The 24512-nt window shown below is 32.5% G+C and overlaps 1 protein-coding gene and 1 pseudogene across 2 annotated transcripts; both read left to right on the top strand.

The window, feature by feature from the left end:
* The first annotated feature begins 4211 nt into the window (after nucleotides 1-4211).
* LOC107613061 (phenylacetaldehyde synthase-like) lies at nucleotides 4212-9689 on the top strand (annotated as a pseudogene). Its single transcript, XR_015896300.1, has 12 exons — nucleotides 4212-4470; nucleotides 4627-4699; nucleotides 5590-6119; nucleotides 6225-6374; nucleotides 6595-6749; nucleotides 7923-7945; nucleotides 8040-8140; nucleotides 8263-8371; nucleotides 8470-8729; nucleotides 8857-8997; nucleotides 9096-9195; nucleotides 9349-9689. The product of XR_015896300.1 is annotated as a phenylacetaldehyde synthase-like (transcript).
* Nucleotides 9690-20546: 10857 nt separating this feature from the next.
* On the top strand, nucleotides 20547-23690 carry LOC110266172 (uncharacterized). Its single transcript, XM_088497676.1, has 3 exons — nucleotides 20547-20672; nucleotides 22731-23289; nucleotides 23374-23690. Exons 1-3 carry the CDS (start codon nucleotides 20661-20663, stop codon nucleotides 23559-23561), a joined length of 759 nt encoding a protein of 252 aa, XP_088353802.1. The 5' UTR covers nucleotides 20547-20660; the 3' UTR covers nucleotides 23562-23690.
* Nucleotides 23691-24512: the final 822 nt, after the last annotated feature.

Raw genomic sequence — 24512 nt, forward strand, 5'->3', positions numbered from 1 at the left:
GATATAAAGTGATAATGGTGTTTTCGAATATTATATAATAAAATAGGGATAGAGATACTTATGTAAACATTGGTAGGAATTTCAGATAAGCGAATGGAGATGCTTTTCGTTCCTCTGAACCTCTGCTTTCCTGCTATCTTCATCCAATCAGTCTTACTCCTTTCCATGGCTGGCTTTATGTGATACATCACCACTGTCAACGGCTACTTTCGGTCATCTCACGGGAAAATGATCCAATGCCCTGTCACGGCATGGCTAATCGTCTGGAGGCATCACCCTTGCCAATGGCTTCATCTTATCCTCTCAGTGAATAATATGCTCACGCACCCTGTCACGGCACGGCTATTCATCTGTCGGTTCTCGATCATGCTGGAATAGGATTTACTATCCTTTTGCGTCTGTCACTAACGCCCTGCAATCGCGAGTTAGGAGCTCGTCACAGTCATTCAATCATTGAATCCTACTCGGAATACCACAGACAAGGTTTAGACCTTCCGGATTCTCTTGAATGCCGCCATCATTCTAGCTTACGCCACGAAGATTCTGGTTAGGAGATCTAAGAGATACTCATTCTAGCTTATTTCATGTAGAACAGAAGTGTTTGTCAGACACGCGTTCATAAGGGAGAAGGATGATGAGCGTCACACATAATCATCACCTTCATCACGTTCTTGGGTGCGAATGGATATCTTAGAAGAGAAATAAGAAGAATTGAATAGAAAACAGTAGTACTTTGCATTAATCTTTGAGGAACAGCAGAGCTCCACACCTTAATCTATGGAGTGTAGAAACTCTACCGTATGAAAATACATAAGTGAAGGTCCAGGCATGGCCGAGATGGCCAGCCCCCTAAAACGTGATCACAGGATCAAAATACAATCCAGGATGGTTAATACAATAGTAAGAGGTCCTATTTATAATAAACTAGTCACTAGGGTTTACATGAGTAAGTAATTGATGCATAAATCCACTTCCGGGGCCCACTTGGTGTGTGTTTGGGCTGAGCTTAAGTGTAGCACGTGCAGAGGCCATTTGTGGAGTTGAACGCCAGTTTCTATGCCAGTTTGGGCGTTCAACTCTGGTTTTGGATCCTTTTCTGGCGCTGGACTCCAGATTTGGGCAGAAGGCTGGCGTTGAACGCCAGTTTACGTCGTCAATTCTTGGCCAAAGTATGGACTATTATATATTGCTGGAAAGCCCTGGATGTCTACTTTCCAACGCAATTGGAAGCGCGCCATTTCGAGTTCTGTAGCTCCAGAAAATTCACTTTGAGTGCAGGGAGGTCAGAATCCAACAGCATCAGCAGTCCTTTTTCAACCTCTGAATCTGATTTTTGCTCAAGTCCCTCAATTTCAGCCAGAAAATACCTGAAATCACAGAAAAACACACAAACTCATAGTAAAGTCCAAAAATGTGAATTTAACATAAAAACTAATGAAAACATCCCTAAAAGTAACTAGATCCTACTAAAAACAATGTCAAAAAGCGTATAAATTATCCGCTCATCAGTTGTATTTAAAATTTATTGGTTGCTATTAGCGACCGAATTTATTGGTCGCTAAAATCGGTCGCTGAATGTGATTTAGCGACCAACATTGATTTGGTCTTGAAAATTTTGTATCGGTCGCTAAATCAGTCGCTATTAGCAACTAATTTTTTTGGTTGCTAAAATCGGTCGCTATTCCGGTACTTTCTTGTAGTGTTTGGATTTGTACTATTATAGATATAAAAAGAAGACAACGATAATGACAATAATGATAATGATGATGATAATAATGATGATAATGGAGAAGGAGGAGGAGGAGGAGTTTTGAGTTATCATTTAGTAATTTCAGTGCAATTTAGATTTAATTTCGGTGTATTCTTGATTTACTTTCGATGCATTCTGGTCTGAACTTGCTTTGAACGGAGTTTGTTTGTATGTCGTCATTATTAAAAAATTTTGGTGCACTCTGAATTTGAACTGTTATACACATAAGAAGAAGACGACGATGATGACAATAACGATAATGATAACAATGATAGTAATAATGATGATAGAGGAGGAGGAGAAAAAGGAAGGAGGATATCGAAAAAATTCAAATGAGAAAAGAAAGAGGAGGAGGAGGAGATGGAGGTGGTCGCATGGTGGTGGTGACAATGACAATAATAAAAAAAAAGATGAGGAAAAAGAAAAAAGAGAAAAAGAGTATCATCAGAGGTAGAAAGAAGAAAAAGAACGCATAAAAATTTGAAAAAAAAAAACAAAGTCCACATAGAAAGAAATGATAGTTACATATATTGACATGTTTAGTGGTGCGAGAATGTCAATTAGGTTATATCATTTTAGTTAGATTTAGTTGGATAATTAACTTGATTGTAAAGTATTATTCTATCTTTATTTATTTATTGAATTCGAATAACGAATTAATTTTAATTTAATATTAGTTAATTTTTTAAATTATTTTTATTTTAAATTTTAAATTTTAATTTTTTTTAAAAAATTATAATTAAAAAATAAATTTATAATACAAAAATTGATTAATATTAATTAATTAAAGATTAATTTTCTATTACACATTTATACTTATTCTTATCTATTTTGGAGGGTGGGAAGTGGGGACCATATGATAGGCTGTAGAAGGTCCTTCTAGCTTTACGTGATGTCCTAGATCTTGTCTGGCACTTCTCATTTGTTTTGGGCTTTGTTTAAACTTCACAAAAACTACTTCTCAATAGGGATAAGATCTTTGCCATCTTATAGAGGACAAAAATATCATTTAAGTGAGTTTAATCCACATAGTCAACTCAATACAGTCCAAGAATTTTTTAATATGAAACACTCACAAGTTAGAAATATCATTGAAAGAGCATTTGGAGTATTAAAAGGAAGATGAAAAATTTTAAGGGGAATGTCATTGTATCCTATTAAGACTCTAGGAAGAATTATAACTGTATATTGCCTTTTGCATAATTACATTAGAAGAGTGATAGTTGTTGATCCTATTGATGATATAGTAGATCAAAATATGTTTGGAGTAGATGGTGGGACGATCCACCAAATTGAGACGAGCAATGCTTGGGATAGATGGAGGGATCAACTTGCACAAAAAATGTGAAACCAATGGAGAAGAGGACATCATGCTCAATAATTGTGATAATTGTTTTATGTGTGAGGCTGTCTATCATAACATTGATTTCATTTTGTTGATGTGTTTGTATTCTTGTACAAGAGTTGTGCATGTATGTTTATTAGTGCTAGTAATTTTTTACTTTTGAGATTTCTTTGTAACTTTGATTTGGATAATAGTAAAGCTTTTTAATACATCTAGTTAGAATTTTTGAGATTTGTTTAATATTAATTCAACTATGGATTATGAGGCGAATTATGAATTATCGTTTAGGTAAGTATTTTATGCTAACTTTAATTGTGATAATGTTAATTTAAATTAAAGATATTTAATATTAGGGGTATTTTAGTAAATTTAAAAAAATTAAAATCAATAATAACTTTAATTAAACATCTTTAATAAATTTATTATTAGAGATATTTTATAAATTCAAAATGTAAAAAATAATAATATTTGATTAGATTTATATTTAATTTTTTAAGAAAAAGTCAATAATAATTTTAGTTGAAAATATTTGATATAGGGGTATTTTTGGAAATAAAAATATTTTTTGTCCAAAAATAATAATATTAACCTTTTAATTGAAAATATATTTATATGTAAAATTTTTTTATGTGTTTATTAAGTTTAATCATTAATCTTTTAACTTGAATGATTAAGGATAATTTTGGCATATTACATAATATTACCAAAAAAATTAGATCCAACCAAACAAAAAATTATTCATTCCTAGGATTATTACATAATATTCCAAAACATTAAATTTTATAACCAAATATAAGAATTTTATATACCAAGTAATTTCGTTTCTAGGCATTATATTCTTAGGAATGATATTCTTGGTAATAAAAACTAATCATTGAACCACACACAGTCTTAGTTTCGTTCAATTCGACTTATTTTCTTCCTTTCTTTTTCTAAATTCTTTTTAGTTTAACCATGTACCATTAGATGACACTACTACATTTTAAATATTTAGTAACATTTATCTCTTAACATTTATTAAAGTGTTAGTAATTATTATAAAATTATATATAAAGTAACATTTATAATAAAATGTTAGTGAATATATATAATTTTTTTTTAAAAAACTTAAAAAGTGTTAGCTATTCCCATTCTCTAAAATCAAAATTGGAGACTTAACCTAAGAGCTGGGACAAAAGAAAGATCGGGGACCCTGCTATCGGCGTGATCTCACTTCGCACTCTTGCTCTCAATTTCACTCGCGCTCTCGATCTCGATCTCGATCGTGCTTTCATCTCGCTCGCACTCCGCTCCTTGAATCTCTCTCTCCCTTGTTTCAACAAACTCTATTTTTCTTTCTCGATCATATCTAGGGTTTGTTACTCTCTGTTTTGAGGTGAGTCTGACGAAGAAGGAGAAGAAAAATCTCCTTTCGTGTTCTTTCTTCTCTAATTTTCACTGCTTCATTATTATTCTTGCAATCTTCTTAAGTATTTTGTATATATTTGTTAAGATCTGTTGGCCATGAATTGATTGAATTCCTAATGTTAAGATTTGCTCAATTCAAGTCTGGGAGTCTCGAGCAGGACACTGATGATTCCAGAATTGCATCTCCAGCTGCTAAGGTACTCCTTTTTGTCTTGTTCTGCAAATATATAGCAGCAGATTTGTCTTGTTCTGCAAATATATAGAAGGATGATTAGCAAAATTTGGTAACAATATTATTACTGTTTCAATAGAATTATTTGATTTATCAATTATTCATTATTGTTAATACCTTAATGCAAAGATTCTTAAAGGGATTTTTAGTCTTGTTACTTCTGTGTTCCTGATATAATTCAAGTCCTTTTTGTTGAAGCTGCAAGATTCACTTGTTAATTCAAATTTCACTTGTACTCTTAGAGATGGTTCGTTTCTTTGTGTATAGGCTAAGACCATTAAGTTTAAATGTGTGTGGGTATGCTTCTTGCTCTCCATTAAAACTTTGCTTATGAAAGTTTAGATTTCTCTATTATTGTAAAAATATGTAAAACTGTGTATATTAATAGAAGTTTATATGATCTCTCTTTTTGGACAAAAGAAAACAATTTAAAGAGCCTCTTCAAACCTTAAATCCTTCAAGTTGATGACAAGACATTTAGATTTTGTATAATTTATAAAGCCTGTGATATGAGGATCATTTGGGCTTAGTGAATGCAACAAAGTTAAAGCATGTTTGTCGCGTTTATTGATTTATTTCTTTACTCGATAGGATTTTTTTAATTTTGATCACAATGAACTCAATGAGTAATAGAAGGAAACTGTTTGCTTAAGAATGAGCTTTATCATATTTTACTTTTAAATCTCTCTCTAGTTCAGTTTTTTATGTGATCCTTGCAGATCCCTTTTCAATTCATGTGTATGAATGTTGAATATAAGTGACACTTCTAATCCAACAAGTTCCCTTAAATTTCTTGGAGGAATTCTCTGTCCACATACTTCTATGTTATGTAACAAGCTTCCCATTTTCTTGCAGAAATCCCTTCTTGGCAGAATTAATTATTTAATTATGCTATTAGTGATGTCAACCATTTGCTGCCAAATCACTCTAAACCACTGTTTTCAAGTTAAGTTCTTGCTAATGTGGTATATGTGAAAACCTCTGTTTTCAACTATGTTCCCTATTTCACCTTCATCACTCTTTTTTTTGGGTATCATCTATCATGACTTCATCGATTCTTTTTTTTTTAGGTATAAATGAGTTTAATTGCTCCTTCAATTCAGTGGTGGGACTAACAAGAAAACTTCACAATCAGATTTGCTAATCAGAATTGGAGAATAAGAGTGCCATATCTAAGAGTTGAGGGATTGTTGAATTTGATTGTAGAGCTTGAGAGCGGAAGCCACGACTGTGTCCACCGAGAAGGCTTCATCTTCGAACAGCATCTGATTTCTCGTCTTCCATATGAGCCAACTCGGAATCACCATCAAACTGTACGGAGAAGGAGCTTCGTCGCCGTCAAGATCGATAGAATGAATTGTCGATATCCTCTTCTACTGATGTGGGTAAGTTGCATTTCTCCCAAACCTCTCTTGATTTTTCACATGCCCAAATACAATGATTAATTGATTGCTAGTGCTGGTTACATCTCTTGCAAATTGGAAAAATAGATGGAATACGGTGATTCAGTGTTTGAAGGGTTGGGAGCCTCTCATGAAATCCCCTCCAAAGAAAGATCTTGATCTTCACCGGAATCCTCAACTGCCACATATCCTTCCAGAGAGCTCGATTTTGCATAGCTTCAGAGCAAAATTCAACCGGTGGGTGATTGAACCTGTAAGCTACCTGGTATCCTCTACTTGTTTCGTACAGACCACTTCTATTAAGAGCTCATATAATTTTATCATCTCCCCTGTTTATACGTGTGGCCAGTATCCTCTCAGAATTTTCAGAATTGAAAGTGTTTGTAATAAGAGTTTGATCCCACTCACCATTGGGTAAAATTAAATTTCTGACATACATAATTAGTGAATTCGGCAGGTTGAGCATTGATGATTATGGAACGGAGAATGGATAAGAATCAGACAACCAGGGGTCTCTAAAGATCTTGATGCTGTTCCCATCACTAACATGCCATACTAGCCCCTTCTCAATGACCTTCCGCCCCTCCAAAATACTGCGCCAACCCCACCAAGGTAAAGTTCCATTCTCAGCATTCATAAAACATGAAGTACTTGCCTTTTAGAATTTTCGACAATAGAGATTGAGGTTGAGTAATAATTTTCCAGCCCTGTTTAACTAGAAGGGCTAAGTTTTGAGCACCCATATCCTTAAAATTTAAGCAAAGGCTATTATTCATTCTTGGATCATATGATTCTTTTATATTTTTTGCAGTTAGGGTGCAAAAATTTTTTTTTATCTTTTAAATTTTAATTTTCAGGTTTTCACATATTATTTGCATTAGATAATGTAATTAACAAGTATGGGCATAAATTAATGAACTATACTGAGATCTCTGTTCTGTTTTGCAATTCATTCAGATTTTTGGTGATTGTGACATGTGGTATTTATCTAAGGTTATTTGAGCTTAACCGAAATGTTGCAGAATAACCGTCTGATAGCTTAGATTTCAGATCATATGCTATGATATTTAGTTTGAATTTGTGTGTATAATTTAGAAATTTTATGAGTATGTTCTACAATTTTCAGTGTGCAGGTTTCAGATTATATGGAAGGGATCCATTTGTTATGTTCATTGATTGAGTGTTAGAATTATTTATTTATTTATTTTTTATTTTGTCTTTCCTGCGAGATACCTACTTTGAAGTTAGAGATACATCAACAGTAAAGGCTTGTGCATTGTTCCAAGTCATTGCAGAAAAATGGATTATTAATTTTGTTGCATGTTATATTTCAGTTATTTCCTAGGTCTAGTATAGTATTAAAAGTTTCATAGGTTCTATGTTAGTATAGTACTGATGTTTGATTGTATAGCTAGAATTTATATTAGATCTAAGAAAGGCAATTGGATTAAGATTGACTTCTATAGTTCTAAGTTCTATGTTAAATTTAATCGACTTTATGATTTCCTTGATTCCAAATGAGTACTTCATAATTTATAGACTGACAGGAAGGATATCGGCAGATTGATTAGGTTATTTCATAATTATTGACGGATAATATTTCCTTAAATTTTTTTTGTTTTTTAACTTTCCTTTTATGCATATGAAAACTCACTCATCTGATTATTATGATTATCAATTATGATATATTTTTGTGGATAGGCCATTTGCTATGTTCTAATTTAATAGTACTTTTTTTTTATAATTGCTAATTCTTTTTATTATTTTGCTTTTGAATCATTGCAGATGTCTTACTCAAGGAGATCAAGGTTAGATCTCCACCTGTGTTTTATTTTGCTATTTTTCGTTTTGGAAGCGTTCTTTTTCCCCTTTAAGTGTTCCTTTTTTTTTTTTGTTTCATAGGTATTCTCCTTCTCCTTCCCGTCCCCATACAAGGGGTACAGCAGGTAGAGCAGGTCCTTATCCAGGTTTCTTTCAAGGTCAAGATTGAGAAGCCGTTCAAGGTTGGGACTTGATTTTTGATTTGATTTTGTTTGTGAACTTCTTCTCTGACAAACAGTATCACGATATTATCTGGTTCTGTATTTTTGGTTTAATCTTGTATGCTCTTTTCCTGTTGGTTTAGGAGCGTCTCAAGTGATGCAGAAAATTCTGGAAATAACTTGTATGTGACTGGATTATCTCCTAGGATCACTAAGAGAGAACTGGAGAAGCATTTTGCAGCTGAAGGAAAGGTATGCACTTTAGCTTATTCTAAAATAGTCTTTTTGTAGAGATTTATGTTGCCTGCCAACTGTGTTTTAATCTTCCTTTTTGTTTCTGTAATTCTTAGGTCATAGATGTACATCTTGTAGTTGATCCGTGGACAAGAGAATCACGTGGGTTTGGCTTTGTGACAATGGCAAATCTTGAGGATGCTGATCGATGTGTGAAATATTTAAACTGCTCTGTACTTGAAGGGAGTGAAGCAGTAATAGTTGTCTTGTTGGCTGCTCGGGCAAGATCTTAAGGACGGTTGGAAAAGACGCTCTTCTTAAGCTTGTGACATATGCATCTGATCAAACATACTCTTCTCTACTAAAAGTCTGCCAGGTACCTTCAATGAAATATTAAATTTGAGAAGGCTTCTCATAAGGATCCTCTATAAGTCTTAGCATTGAATCTTGAAGGATACCCATTTTATGATTATTGTTAACCGGTTTTTACTTTGCATTGGCAGATAGGTGGACTTAATCCTGAGCTTTGTAGGTCACTAAAAACTGATGCTTCAACAAATTATGCGCTTTCTCCTGAAGTATTTTCTGAAGCAGTTTCAAGAGACATTGCTAGTGGTCTTATACCATTTTTCTTATGTGCTACTGTAAGAACTAAGGCTTTTGATATCACTTTTAGGAAGTTATTTTTAGTAAATTTGATTTCTTAACATATGTGATATACACTCTTCATCTACAAATGCAGGTTGGTACAACTTCATCAACTGTTCCAGGTGCTACTACTTTGGCTGAAAAGCTGAACCACCAAGGTATTGATGTGGTATCTTTGTCACAAATTAAAGAAGGTATTGATGCGATATATATCTTTGTTCTATTTTCTTAGGAAATGATAACTTTTCACTGTATTTCTGTGGATAATATTTTGAGTGCTTTCACATAAATTCCTTTTTGACAACTGTTCTCAACCCACTCAAATTTTTATACCTATTTATTTGCAGGTTTCAGTTTCAAAGACACGCGTAATCATTGTATCTGCTGTAAGGGAGATGCTTGGTGCTGGCATTTGTTTGTTTTTGTTGGTAACTCATTCTAAAATTTCTTAGGTAGCTAGTGATGTGTAGAAAACGATCCAACACGAAACTCACCGGCAAGTGCACCGGGTCGCATCAAGTAATAAAACTCACGGGAGTGAGGTCGATCCCACAGGGATTGAAGGATTGAACAATTTTAGTTTAGTGGATGACTTAGTCTAGCGAATCAAGAGTTGATTTGAGTGGTTTGTATTCGACAGAAGCTAAATTGCATGAAATAAAAAGGGAGAGGGACAATTGGCAAGAAATTAAAGTGCAGAGAAATTAAAGAGGCTGAATCTTAAAGTGCAAGTAATATAAATTGCAAAAACTTAGATTGCAAGAAATGTAAATTGCAAATCTTAAAGTGAAAGAAATGTAAATGGCTTGAATTGTAAAGGGAACTGGGAATTGGATTTGCAGAAATTAAACAAGGAAAAGTAAAATGCAATAAACAGAAAAGTAGAAGATGACTTGAATTAAAATGGATCTAAAACGGAAATGAGAAAAAGCTTGGTGTAGCAATGAAATAAGGAAATTGAAATTTAAAACTGTAGATCTCAGGACTCGAGAGACTAGATAGCTGAGTCTAGATCTCACTGCTTTCCTAGATCCAGCAAGACAATTTCAAAGGAAATAAAGAAATGTAAATTGCAGAAAGAGTATAGGAAGAAGCAATTAACAGAAATGGAAATTCAATTATGCAGAAAATTAAACAAGATTTCAAATTGAAACAGAAGTTCTTCAATTCTCCACCCAAGATCCAAAGCAAGAAAAGTAATGAGTGCTGAGCAAGAACAAGGAAGAAGAGAGATCAATTCTCCTTCCTAATTCTCTAGAATTCTAAAGCAACAAATCAAAAATGCAAAGGTGAGCTCTCCGTAAGTGTTTCAAGAATTCTCCAGGAAAAGCTCTCGAAAAACTTAAATCCTAAGCTATTTATACACTTTCTTCAAATGGTCTTCAAGTCTTGAATTGGGCCTTTGCTCTTGATGGAATTGGGTTGATAAAGGCCTCGGTTGATTGCTCTTGGAGTTGGAGAGAAATCCATTGTGAACCGGGTTATAAATCATAAAAGCTTGAGTCAAAGTTTGAGGCAAACTTTGGCTCAAGCTTTTCATATCAGCTGCCCCCATTTGCTGCTACCAACGTTTGGGCTAAAGTTTGAGGTCAAACTTTAGGCCAAACGTTGATCCCCTTGTGTGCATGTGTGGCGCCAACGTTTGCCAAAAAGTTTGAGGCAAACGTTGGCGCAAGCTTTTCTCCTCCAGGGTGTTGGTGTGTGGCGCCAACGTTTGCCAAAAAGCTTGAGGCAAACGTTGGCGCAAGCTTTTTGTTCCAACCAATGTGAATTCACTCTTCCAAAAGCTTGAGCTAAAGTTTGAGGCAAGCTTTTGCTCAAGCTTTTTGTTCTCTCTTGTTCCTTGCCCTTTCTTCTTTCTTCAACCTTCTTCAAAGCTCTTTTCACCTATTATCAATCAACCAAACACATCAAAGCTATGCTCAAAATCATGAGTTTGTTATTCTTTCATAATATATGACAATTATACCACAAAATATCATGAAATTGCATTAATTCATCTATGGTTGATTGAATCAAAGAAAATATGAAATTCTACCCAATTGGCTTACTTATGGCTCAAGAAAGTGCATAAAAATAATTGAAAACAAAAGAAAAAGACTAGTGAAACTAGGCTAAGATAACTTGTCATCACAACACCAAACTTAAAGCTTGCTTGTCCCCAAGCAAGAAAAGAATTATGCTCAAAGGTTCTTTCAATCAGAATGGATTTGAAGAATTACATGTACTATCCTGTGAGTGAAGTGATTAAGTGACAGTGGGGTGAACTCTAAATCATATGCTCATGCAAGGGCCTCAGTGCTTACTAGTCCTTATATATTGGGGGTCTTAGGTCCTAGGACTTTCATCCAAATGATATCATGGAGATCTCTCTATAGGTAATCACCTTGAAGCAGCTTATAGTTGCTGTGCTTTGGCCTTGACTCTAAGTGTCATGTCTCAAAGCGGCTCTTTAGATAAGCTTTCAATCAATACTCCTAAACCAGTTGGTTTTAAGGTATTAGGTGTTAAAGCACCCCTAAGGATTTACTTGCTCAAGCCTCTTTCTTTGACACAATTCGACCACAAGCATTTACTAGGATAACAACTCTTTGAGTTCTTGTTTCTTTCTTCTTTTTTGCCTAGTAATCGATGCTCAGAGCCTTGGGCCATGTTCTTTTTGTTTTTGTATTTTCTTTATTTTCTTTTTGTTTTGTTTGCTGCTTCTTGGATCAATAAATGTTTGAGAATCTCCACAACACTTCTTTGAACTCTATGTCCTGCCTATGAGCTCCCATGCAAGTTTTCATAAGCATGCAACCTCAATACATGATTATACAACTAGAACCACCACTTTTCCTAATCTTTTGCTTGCCTCAAAATTGTTTAATTCCTCGATCCTTCTTTTCAAAGAACTTTCATGTGATGCATTTTTGAAATATTGAGTGCAAACAAGTTTGGAGAGTATAGTGTTGTAAATGATCAAGCATCTTGATTATTGAATTGCAGAAAAACTATACTAGACAGAAGGACAGATAGGGGTATAATATCACTTTCAATTACAGCAATATCTGATAATGAACAATACAACCTTTTGGAGTTTACTTGATGTCCTCTTCCTCATCATCATTGCTGGTCTTCATATTCCTCTTTCACCTCTTTGATTGATGATGCTAAATCTTCCAAAAGTTTGTATGGTGCTCTGCAATGATATTGAAAGTTGCTTGTTCCCCAAGCACTTGAAAAATGGTTAGCATGCATAATTTATTTTGTGGGCCTTTGAACTTACTTTGGTGTGGGAACACCAAACTTAGTACCTTGCCAATGGTTCTTGTTCATCAAACTAACCAGATGTGAAACTTTTTTTCTTTGCTAAAAGTAGTAAAACTGAAAACTAGGAAACCACAGAATAGTTAACTAGTTTGTCTAAATGCTTGAAGCTAGCATGATGCAGAAGGTGAGAATATGTTTTATGATGAAATTTTGGTGGAACACCAAACTTAGAATCCTTCATTCTCCCTTAGATTGTTTTGGTGTGTAACACCAAACTTAGCTTCTCGCAATGTAGATAAAACTAATTAACCGCTTTTTTTTTTTGAAATAGTTATGAAAAGAAGGTTACCTCCGGTTGGGTTGCCTCCCAACAAGCGCTCTTTTATTGTCACTAGCTTGACATCTTTCATCCTCGGATCATGGAAGTTGAGGCTTCTGTTGCCTTTGGTTTCCTCCTCTCACTATGGGCTTCCTTTCCTCTATTTCTTTTTGTGGAATTCCTCTGTGGTGTCTTTCTTTGATGATTATTTCCTTTTCCATAGCCTTCTCACTTTCTTCCCTAACTGCTTTCCCTTTCAACCCAACAGTTTTTTCACTGTTCTTTGGGTCATCTTCAGTGGCCCTTAGGGATATATTTGCCTCTCTCTCGCCCAATTCAGCAAGGTTTTGAACCAGTTGTTCCATTTGCCTTTCAACTCTTCTGAGTGAGGCCTCTTGGTTCCTGCTTATCATCTCTTGATTTTTCCTTATTTCTTCCTGCTCTATTGTTATCATTTCTTGAACTTTCATGAATCTTTCCATCATCATTTCTAGAACATAGAGTCTTTGAGAGTTTGGAATTGGTTGTGGTTGTGTCAACTGTGATGGTTGATGAAAGTCATTTTGGGCGAGTGGTGAGGTAGGACGGGGTTGGAAGTGTGTGTATTGGGATGGTGTGTGATGATTGTTGTTGTGGGGGTGGTTTTTATGTTGGTTTTTGAAGTTGGGGTTGTTGCAGTTGAAGTCCCTTGGTTTTTGATTTTGGTTTTCAACCCCCCTCCAGTTGGATTGAGTTCTCCAGGGTGGGTTGTACACATCATTCTGAGTCCTACGTTGGAACATGCTTGAGGAGCTGTCTGGAGAGTGTGATTGCTCATGACTTTGTTGCTCATAGTTAATTACTCCAGAACCTTTTTCAAGTTGATTCCAACAATGGGGATTTTGAGGTGAGTTCTGTGCATTTGCCACAGCATGTCGCAGTTCTTCTATTTTTCTGTTAATTAGCTCCAATTGTTGCTTAAGCTGTTGATGTATCTGCTCGCTTTGGGCCATGATTGCACGAATACCTTCAATTTCCTTCTCTTGTGCGAATAGTTGCACTCCTGTCTCTGGTTTAACAGTTCTCTGAGGTGGCTTCAGCTTGACTAGGAGTTCACTCATTAGTTCTTCCCATCCGATGATGTTTCCTTGTGAGAAAGCTTCAAACCACTGAGCAATGTCGTTCATGGTGATGAGTGGGTGCTTCAAGTTATGGGTTACATTATCATCTAAGGTGGGGACATTACTACCATGCTGACTAGGATTCGTTGGGTTCTTCTCCAGGATCTGCACAATCACAAATAGTCCAAATGAAGATTGAATACATTCATGTCCAAAATGTGGTTAAAAGGTTTAGCTGACATAATGTATCAAACAGTTGATAGGCTTGAAAGATTAGTAAGAGAGAATTGCTTCTCTCGTATATTCAACAAGCTGAAGTATGAGAATCATACGAAGCCAGAGAAACCAAGAAAACTTCACTTTATTGCTAAAGTGAGGTTTCAGTTAGTTCAATCAAAAATTCAAACAGTTAGTGGGTTAGTCCAAAGTTAGAGAAACGGAAAATAAAAATGCTAGATCTAGATCTTCCACTTCACTTAATCATTGTCAATCTATTTCAATCCCCGGCAACGGCGCCAAAAACTTGATGTGTGGAAAACGATCCAACACGAAACTCACCGGCAAGTGCACCGGGTCGCATCAAGTAATAAAACTCACGGGAGTGAGGTCGATCCCACAAGGATTGAAGGATTGAACAATTTTAGTTTAGTGGATGACTTAGTCTAGCGAATCAAGAGTTGATTTGAGTTGTTTGTATTCGACAGAAGCTAAATTGCATGAAATAAAAAGGGAGAGGGACAATTGGCAAGAAATTAAAGTGCAGAGAAATTAAAGAGGCTGAATCTTGAAGTGCAAGTAATATAAATTGCAGAAACTTAGATTGCAAGAAATATAAATTGCAGAATCTTAAAGTGCAAGAAATGTAAATGGCTTGAATTGTAAAGGGAACTGGGAATTGGATTTGCAGAAATTAAACAAGGAAAAGTAAAATGCAATAAACAGAAAAGTAGAAGATGACTTGAATTAAAACGGATCTAAAATGGAAATGAGAAAAAGCTTGGTGTAGCAATGAAATAAGGAAATTGAAATTTAAAACTGTAGATCTCAGGACTTGAGAGACTAGATAGCTGAGTCTAGATCTCACTGCCTTCCTAGATCCAGCAAGACAATTTCAAAGGAAATAAAGAAATGTAAATTGCAGAAAGAGTATAGGAAGAAGCAATTAACAGAAATGAAAATTCAATTATGCAGAAAATTAAACAAGATTTCAGATTGAAACAGAAGTTCTTCAATTCTCCACCCAAGATCCAAAGCAAGAAAAGTAATGAGTGCTGAGCAAGAACAAGGAAGAAGAGAGATCAATTCTCCTTCCTAATTCTCTAGAATTCTAAAGCAACAAATCAAAAATGCAAAGGTGAGCTCTCCGTAAGTGTTTCAAGAATTCTCCAGGAAAAGCTCTCGAAAAACTTAAATCCTAAGCTATTTATACACTTTCTTCAAATGGTCTTCAAGCCTTGAATTGGGTCTTTGCTCTTGATGGAATTGGGTTGATAAAGGCCTTGGTTGATTGCTCTTGGAGTTGGAGAGAAATCCATTATGAACCGGTTATAAATCATAAAAGCTTGAGTCAAAGTTTGAGGCAAACTTTGGCTCAAGCTTTTCATATCAGCTGCCCCCATTTGCTGCTACCAACGTTTGGGCTAAAGTTTGAGATCAAACTTTAGGCCAAACGTTGATCCCCTTGTGTGCATGTGTGGCGCCAACGTTTGCCAAAAAGTTTGAGGCAAACGTTGGCGCAAGCTTTTCTCCTCCAGGGTGTTGGTGTGTGGCGCCAACGTTTGCCAAAAAGCTTGAGGCAAACGTTGGCGCAAGCTTTTTGTTCCAACCAATGTGAATTCACTCTTCCAAAAGCTTGAGCTAAAGTTTGAGGCAAGCTTTTGCTCAAGCTTTTTGTTCTCTCTTGCTCCTTGCCCTTTCTTCTTTCTTCAACCTTCTTCAAAGCTCTTTTCACCTATTATCAATCAACCAAACACATCAAAGCTATGCTCAAAATCATGAGTTTGTTATTCTTTCATAATATATGACAATTATACCACAAAATCTCATGAAATTGCATTAATTCATCTATGGTTGATTGAATCAAAGGAAATATGAAATTCTACCCAATTGGCTTACTTATGGCTCAAGAAAGTGCATAAAAATAATTGAAAACAAAAGAAAAAGACTAATGAAACTAAGCTAAGATGACTTGTCATCAGCTAGGCCTTAGAGTGTGTTATGTGTAGTATATTTTGTATTTAATCATGTAAGCATATTGAAAAAATAGAAAAATTGATTTATTAGACCAATTTTAATGTTTAAATATCTTGGATTTAATTTGTAAAGTGGGTGTAGAATATGTAATTGAAGAAAAAGATTTTAATTCAATATTTTGTGCATTTAAATGTTACTAAAGATCTATTGTAATATTTTTTGTTGTTAGTAAAGAAAATCTTTTGTAACATTTATTAGAGTATTGCTATAGAATATCTATTGCGACATTTTTTAAAATATTATTAGAAAGACTTATTGTGACATTTTTTAAGTGTTACATAAAATATCTATTGTAATATTTTTTAAGTGTTACAGAAAATATCTATGGTAACATTTTTTTAAGTGTTACAAAAAATATCTATTGTAACATTTCTCTAAGTGTTACTATGAATGGTCTATTGTAACACTTTTTATAATATTACTATAGAATATCTTTTGTAACATTTTTACTAAATGTTATTAAATCTTTAGAAGAATGTTAGTAAAACTCTTTAGTAACATATGGTATATTTAACATTTGTTAAAATGTTACTAATATACATAGGTAACATTTTAATATGATTTAGTAACATTTTTTAAATGTTAGTAAAAGTCACTTATGTAGTAGTGTGAATACTATTAGTGTATTATTTTTGGGATATCCCTGCTTTTTATTATGAGATCTTATTTTTGAATATCTTTGTATTTTATTTTTTATTAATTAATAAAATATAGAATTATTCTCCACATCTAAACAATTTTAACATCCAAATTCATTCAAGTGATTTAGAGTCACGCGCTTCTTTTTTCCGCTTTCTTCTTTCGTTATCGTTATCACCAACAACACCACAATCCTCATCCTCCTTCTTTTCTCATTTGACTTTCTTCTTCTCGTTTCTTTTTCTTCTCCTCCTCCATCATCATCATCATCATCAACATCATCATCATCATCATCTTCTTCTTCTTATATATATCATCATTATCATTATCATCGTTATTGTTGAATTTTTGCCATGTTAATGTTGTCTGATCCAAAATTGATTTTTGATGTATTTTTGTTCATGATTTAGTCTTGTTTGTGTGATTATTTTCGAACTGAATTATTTATGTTGCAATTGTTATGTAATTTCGGTTCATTTCTGAGTGAATTAAGGTGCATTTGGACTCGTTGTCCTGCACAATTCAAAATTATTTCTTTTCTTTGTCCTCATCTTCTACTGCTTCTTCTTTTTCTTTTTCACCTTTTTTTTCATCTTTTTATTTCATTTTCTAAAAATTCTTTTTGATTTACTCTCTTAAGAGGAATAAAACCAAGAAAAAGAGAAGAAAATATCAAACAAAAAAGAAGAAAAACATATTAATGACGTTGTCTGATCTAAAATTGATTTTGGATGTGTTTTTGTTCATAATTCAGTCTTGTTTGTGTGCTTGTTTTCGAACTGAGTTTATATGTCGCAATCATTATGATAAATTTGGGTTCAATTCTGAGTTAATTATGTCACAATTAGTATGTCATTTCGGTTCATTTTTGAGTTAATTGTGAGTTGATTATGTCGTAATCATTAAATAATTTCGGTTCATTTCTGAGTGAATTAACATGCATTTGGACTTGTTGTCCTGCACAATTCAAAACTCTTTCTCCTCATCTTATACTGCTTCTTCTTCTTTTTCATCTTTTTTCTTCTTTATCTTCTCATTCTTATTTTATTTTCTCAAAATTCTTCTTGATTTACTCAAATTTAACACAATTTCTAAGTTTATGTATTAAATTTGAGTTTAGCACTTGGACAAGGCCTTAGAAAATCAGTAAAATTAAATAGAAAAAATATAACAAGAAATAATGAATTATGAATTTAATATAAGATACCACGAATATACTCCTTTTCTTTAAAATGCATTTTTTTAAAAATCTTTTCTTCTGTTGTAGCTAAATTCTTCTCAGTTGAACTTGAAATCTACATGCAAAAATCTCTAAGTTCATGTTGGAAATCTTTTATTATTAATATCCATTGTCAAACCTGCAGATTCTTTACCATTGTTCTCTGCGTCTCTTTCTTTCTGAGTTAATTGTGTCAAAATCATTATGTAATTTCAGTTCATTCCTGAGTTAATTGTGTTGCAATTGTTATGTAATTGCAGTTCATTTTTGAGTGAATTAAAGTTCATTTGGACTTGTTGTTCTATATAATTTAAATTTTTTTCTCACCTTCTACTGCAATAACAGCAGTAACAGTAACAACAAAAGAATGACTATAAAAAGAAAACAAGCAAAAAAGAAGAAGGAGAAGGAAAAGGAGGAGAAGGAGGAGGAGGAACGTGGAGAAGAAGAATACAATGATGACAATAACGTAAAGTTCCGCGCGTAAATGTAAATAACTTGGTTAAAAGAATGAAGTGTGCATGTGTAATTACGCTCTTTTTAATGAGAATAATTTTTTTTAGTGTTGAGTCTACTTAATTGAACTTGGATAATAATATTACTTGAATGTGTAGCAGATTGTAAAATATAATTTATTACTCTTGAAAAAAATAATACTTTAACAAAAAATGCATATTTCATATCATGGCATTAATGGATACGTAAAGCATTCATTTTAAAAAACTTTATCATTAATGAAGAAAGAGATAAGATATGTTCAAATTCAAAATACTGATAACAAAAAGAATAAAAAATAATTTTATTATTAAAAAAATAATTTAAGTTGCATATCTTAATATTGCAAAAATAAGTAGATTAAAGATCAATTTAGATAGATTCATAAGTAAATTTTTTTAAAATTTTTAATTTATAAAAAGATATAGTATTAATATTTGGTGTAATTTTTAAAATTAATTGTAACGTTTTAAAAAGATATTTAAATGCTTATAGAAAAGTTAAAAAAAATACCTTCTATCAAAATCTGTTAAAACCGATTCAAAGTTACAGCAAGTAAGTCCAATTTATTAAAATAAAATAAATTTAAAATATTAATTTATCTTATTTTATAGTCTGTTGTATGGGACTGTCAGTCTAACTTTTTTTTAAACAATCATAAAATTAATCAAAATTAATTTAATAGAAAATAATAAGTTAAAATATAATTATTATTCAGACATAAATAAAAAATAATTAAATTATAACATAAATTTTTTGTCATTTTTTAAATTCTCAATGTTAATAAAATTGGCCATCAGAATATTTATTTTTAAATTATTATAAAGAATATAAAATAGAATTTGATTTAATTTATAAATAAATAAAAAAATTGAAAGAAGTGTATTTAGATATTTTGATTTTTGTTTCTTTTTCTTTTACCGAGGCATTATGAAATTAAAAGATTAAGATAGCTTAAAATTATAATAAGATTAAACGTTTGCATAAGTGTTATTAAGTTATTAAAAAAAAAGATTTTTTTTAATTTTTTTAAGTATGTTTGATAAATTTTTAATAATAAAAATAAAAATATTAAATAAATAAAATCCTTTTAAAGTTATAATTTATATTGTTTTTAAAAATATTTTTTTATTTAAAAAATATTTTTACATAATAAATAAATAAAATATATTTTTATATTATTATATTTAAATATAATTAATAAATAAATTTTTTTATATAAAATATTTAAATATAACATTAATTTTATTTTTTTTAAAAATATTTTTAAAATCTTACCCAAACAATACCTAAGATATACATCACCCATTTTTATTCCAACCTTTCTTGTGTGAAACCTAATTTTTTTTTCTTCTTTGTCACAGAAATTAACCTCTATTTATATGTGTTTTTCCCTTGTTACGCCAAAAATATATTTGATTAATAGGCCAATTTCTAAAAGAAAATTTTCACTAATAAATTAGTCTCTAAAATATTTTTATTAATGCTAAGTAAATAATAAGAAATTATTAAAAAAACTAAAAATACGTGTAGCTAATAAAATATCTTTAATTTTGTGGATATATTTATAAATACTTTATTTTAAAAAAATTAATTTTCATGCACATTATTTACTTTGTTAATGCAAAATAATTTTACACGTACGTCTAATTACGTAATTAGATTGACCATGTAAATGATGATACAAAAAATCAGATATAATTAGACGACTATATAAAACATTTTGTATTATTAATTAATGTATTAAAATTAAACTCTTTAAAAAATATAAATTATAAACAAATAGATTATAAAAAGAAATTAAATTAATAAAATTATTTTTTTAAGTCCTAGATTCGTGCCGGTGCTGCTGTATATAACGCGGAAGTATTATGAAGTGTTAGCTCTCATACCTCACTTTTCTTCTCTCTCTCTAAAACACTAAACACCAAAACAAAACAAAACCCCACATCTTTCTCTAACTTCATTTCTTTCTTGTTTCGTCGATCAAATTCTTAGTCCTTACATACCCATTTATGTCTTTGTTTCGTATCAAAACAAATATAGATTGGTGCAATTAAGAAGCAGCAGCAGCCATATATGGTCAAAATGATCTCCAATAATAACAAGAACAATGAGAATTGTGAGTCTTGGAGAGATAATTTGAGAAAGGGGCCTTGGACGCCGAGAGAGGACGCCATACTTATCGAGCAAGTAAAGAAGTGTGGCAAAGGTAATTGGAGTTTAATTCGAAAGACTTCTGAGTTGAGGAGAAGTGGCAAAAGTTGTAGGCTTAGATGGTCGAACCATCTAAGGCCTGACTTGAAGAAGGGTCCTTTCTCTGAAAAAGAGGAGAAACTCATCGATGATCTTCATGCTAAGTTCGGAAACAAATGGGCTCTAATGGCTACCGAGGTATCGCTTAGCTATATATATAGAGTTTATAGTGTGATATATATCAAAAATTTTATTTGTTTATTTATTTATTCTAAATGCATGTTTGGGTCTATATTCATGTGACCGACTCTTTTCCGTGCGTCTATTGTCTTTTGGTGCGATAATCATCCTGTTCAATAAGTCACTTTTGTTGATGTATATATATACACAATTTTTTTAATATATAAAATCGACAATTGTACTACGTCTACATTTTTCATAATAAATATCATTTTGACATTAATATTTTTTAATAATCAAACATGTATTCTTTTTATTTTATTAATTAAAATATAATTTAAATACATAATTAATTCGTAATAATGCATTTTATGCTGATGTTAAAAGTGTTTGATGTAAATATTTTTCTAAAAATGAAGATTTTTTTTTGTAATTATTTATAATCATCATTTTAATTAGGGGTGTACATAGATTGAGTGAATTCAAATTCGTCTTAATCTAGATCAAACTCTAAATATATATACCGCTCTATTTTTTAGATCATAATTCGATCCTAAATCCGTTGAAACTTATACATATTCGGTTCACAATTTACCGGATGAAAATCGGGTGATCCATCAAAACTAATTAATTTTTTAGCGAAAAAATTTTTTTTTTTTTCAGATTCAGCAATAATCAACAATAGATATTTTCAGATTCTAATTTAGATTATAATCAGCAACACATCAGATTCAACTAAAAAAAGAAATAAAAGGAATCAAAACTAATTATTTTTTTTTCAGATTCAGAAATAATCAGCCATATTTAATTTACTGATAATCAGAACAAGAATCAGAACACCAAAATATATTTACTAATTAATTTTTTTCAGAAAAAAGAAACTACCATCACTGATAATAAAAAATCAGAACAATAATCAACACCAAGTTCTAATAATCAAAATTCTTAGAAAGAGAATAGATGTCAGAAAAGAGAAGAAGACTAGAGAAGAGAGCAGAGCAGAAACGGTGACTTCTAGTGGCTGATTGATGGTGGCAGAGAAGAAGAAGACGACTGGGGAAAGCAGAGAAAAGCCATCGCACTTTGCTGAGAGTCGTCGTTAGTCGTCGCCAAGAAGCAGTCGAACAGAGGAGCTTTTTCGCGGGGCAAGGTGACTTTGAGGCTGGTGAGTGGTGTCAGTGGCTGGAGAGAGACAGAGAGGACTAAGAGGAAAAGGGTGACGTCGTCGCCGCCATGCGTGAGGGGACGAGGGGGTGTGGTTCAATGGTTACGTGCTGAGGAGAGAAGACAGGGTTCAGGCTTCAGGGTTGTGCCTCAGCCTCGCTGGATGCCTTCAATCTTCATTGTGCGTTACGTGAATGCGTGCCCTAATTTTGAGAAGTGTATGTTCACCGGGTCGGGTCCGGGTGACCCGAGCTATAGCTCGACCTCAGTTTAAGTATCCTTCAAAGTTTCATTCTCTTTTTTGGGATTAGACCCAGGCCACTTTGGGTCCAGGCCAAAATGTCCTAAAATGCTTCAGGCATGGGCCAGATCTTTAGATCGGGTCTAACTATATATACACCCCTAATTTCAACTAATAGAGTTAAACTCAATTTTGACTAAAAAAAAAAAGGTTTGATTACAGATCTTGTGAAATTGAATTTGTGATCTATTGTTATTAAATTTGTTACTGATTTGCTTGTTAAATCTGGATTTGCATAGATTCCTACCTCTTGTATTTCTTAAATTTTTGCTGATGCTACTGCGATTTCATGTTCTGTTGATTCTTCTTATTGCTGTTGTGATTGAAATTTGATGATAATTCTTTTTCTTCTGCGATGATGTATTGTGGTTGTTGTGTTTGATAGTTTTTCAAATATGCTCCAAGTTCTTCCAAAATTACATCTAAATCTAAAACTTCATTCCAAGAGATTTTCGATAGGATTAGACGAGAATTTGGCTGATATCTATACAAAAAGCAATATCAAATACCATTCTGGCTGCAGTTGGATTGCATTGTTTCCGTCATCGGAACCAGGCAAGAGCCTTTTCCATTTACAATGTTATTATTATATATATGTTTTCCATTTTCAGGTTCCTGGAAGATCAGACAATGACATCAAAAATTTTTGGAACACAAGAATGAAGAAGCGCCTAAGAGAATATCCTCCACAAATAACGGTTCAACAAGTACAACACTTTTCCTCATCACCATTTTATTCGGTCTTAGCTTCATGTTACCCTAAAAATAATCTCAATGTTGAACTACCTTCAAACATTTCTGCTGCCAATTCTCCACCAAATCATAATCAGAAACAACCTAATCAAAATTATTATTCTTCTTCTTCTTCTTTCTCTTGCACCAATAATAATGCAAGTTTTGTATTGCCATTAGCCCCTATGTCTCCTTATTGTAAGAGTAGTGGTTTATTGAATGATGTGGTGATGGAGGGTAATGCTCTTTGTCGCAAGGGAAAGTCAAAGATGGATGCAACCATTGTTATTGTTAGGGAGAAAGAAGAATTAGCTGATAAGAGGAAAATTATTGAAGAAGGTAAAGAGCCACCGTTGCCACCAATTGGAACCAGTAAAAAGGAAGAAACAGCCACCATTATTGCAACTCAAAGCTCTTCTCATCAATTGATTTCAACAGGTGAAATTAAACTAACTTATTTATGATTCACGAGTTTGATTATTATGATTTATAATTCATGATTGTGTGTTATATTCTATACAGAGAAGAATGATAATGGAGGTTGTAACAATAACAAGGAGGCATTGAATAATTTTATACCACAAATGGACGATGAATTGCTTAGCATACTTAAAAATTGTCCAATATATTCGCCAGTGCGAAAGTGGTACAAAGTTGATTATGATGAGGACTTCCCTGATGATGATGATGATGGATTTGAATCTTGGTAACATACAGAATATTGATGGATGGTAATAACTAAAGAAATCATATATGCATTCATTCATATATTTAGAATAATTAGAAATCCAATATGCTATGTTAGGATTTTAAGTTAGGTAAGCAGAAGAACACACTGCAATTTCAAAGTGTGCAGGTTAGGGCAATCAAATTTATTGAGTTTTTTTTTTAGATGTCCTTAACAAATGTCATGACTTAGCTTGTTTAATAATTTTTTCTTGTGTGCTTTCATACATGCAGTTGAATGAAATTACATTTAGGCAATTCTTGATATATTGAATAAATATGTTTTAAAATAAATTCCTCAACACAATATTTATTATTAAACTAATTTTAGGTTTAGCCATATATCTTGTGCCCTAATAAAAATATATTTTAAAAATATAATAATATAAATTTTTTTATCCTTTATGTACTCAATAATACATTAAAATATTAAAATATTTTTTATTTTTAATAATTTTTAGTAAAATATTTTTGATAATATTTTAAAAATGTGTTTTTAAGTTACATGTTAGTAATACCCAAAATTTTAATTAATAACACATGCATGTTGAGTAAAAAATTTTGCAGCAATTCCTTACGTCACAAGTAAAAATCATGTTATGTCAGTAATATTTTTGCAGTAATACCAAGTTTTTTGCCAACAACTTCGATTCCTGGCATAACTCAGCATCGCTTGCAACTTTGATCGCTGGTATAACTAATCTTTCCCAGCAATTTCATTCGCTGACATAAACTATCAGTGTCTGTAATTTTTTCAATCACTGACTTAACTCGCATTTGCTAACAATTTCAATTGTTGTTATATATCGCCTTTGCTATAAACTTTTGTTGTTATCATAACTTGCGTTTTTCAACTATTTCGATTGATGACTCAACTATTTAATTTTTTCACGACAATCTTTGTGTTGTAAAAACCGCACTTATTATGCGATAAC

The sequence above is a fragment of the Arachis ipaensis genome, chromosome B8 (genome assembly GCF_059453495.1).
Source record: "Arachis ipaensis isolate K30076 ecotype BB chromosome B8, ASM5945349v1, whole genome shotgun sequence".
In the NCBI taxonomy this organism is placed as follows: Eukaryota; Viridiplantae; Streptophyta; class Magnoliopsida; order Fabales; family Fabaceae; genus Arachis; species Arachis ipaensis.

What these genes read in the sequence shown, in the direction of transcription:
- LOC110266172 (XM_088497676.1), top strand. An exon ending in TCATCAATTGATTTCAACAG is followed by an intron (nt 23,290 to 23,373) that starts GTGAAATTAAAC and finishes TATTCTATACAG; the next exon opens with AGAAGAATGATAATGGAGGT.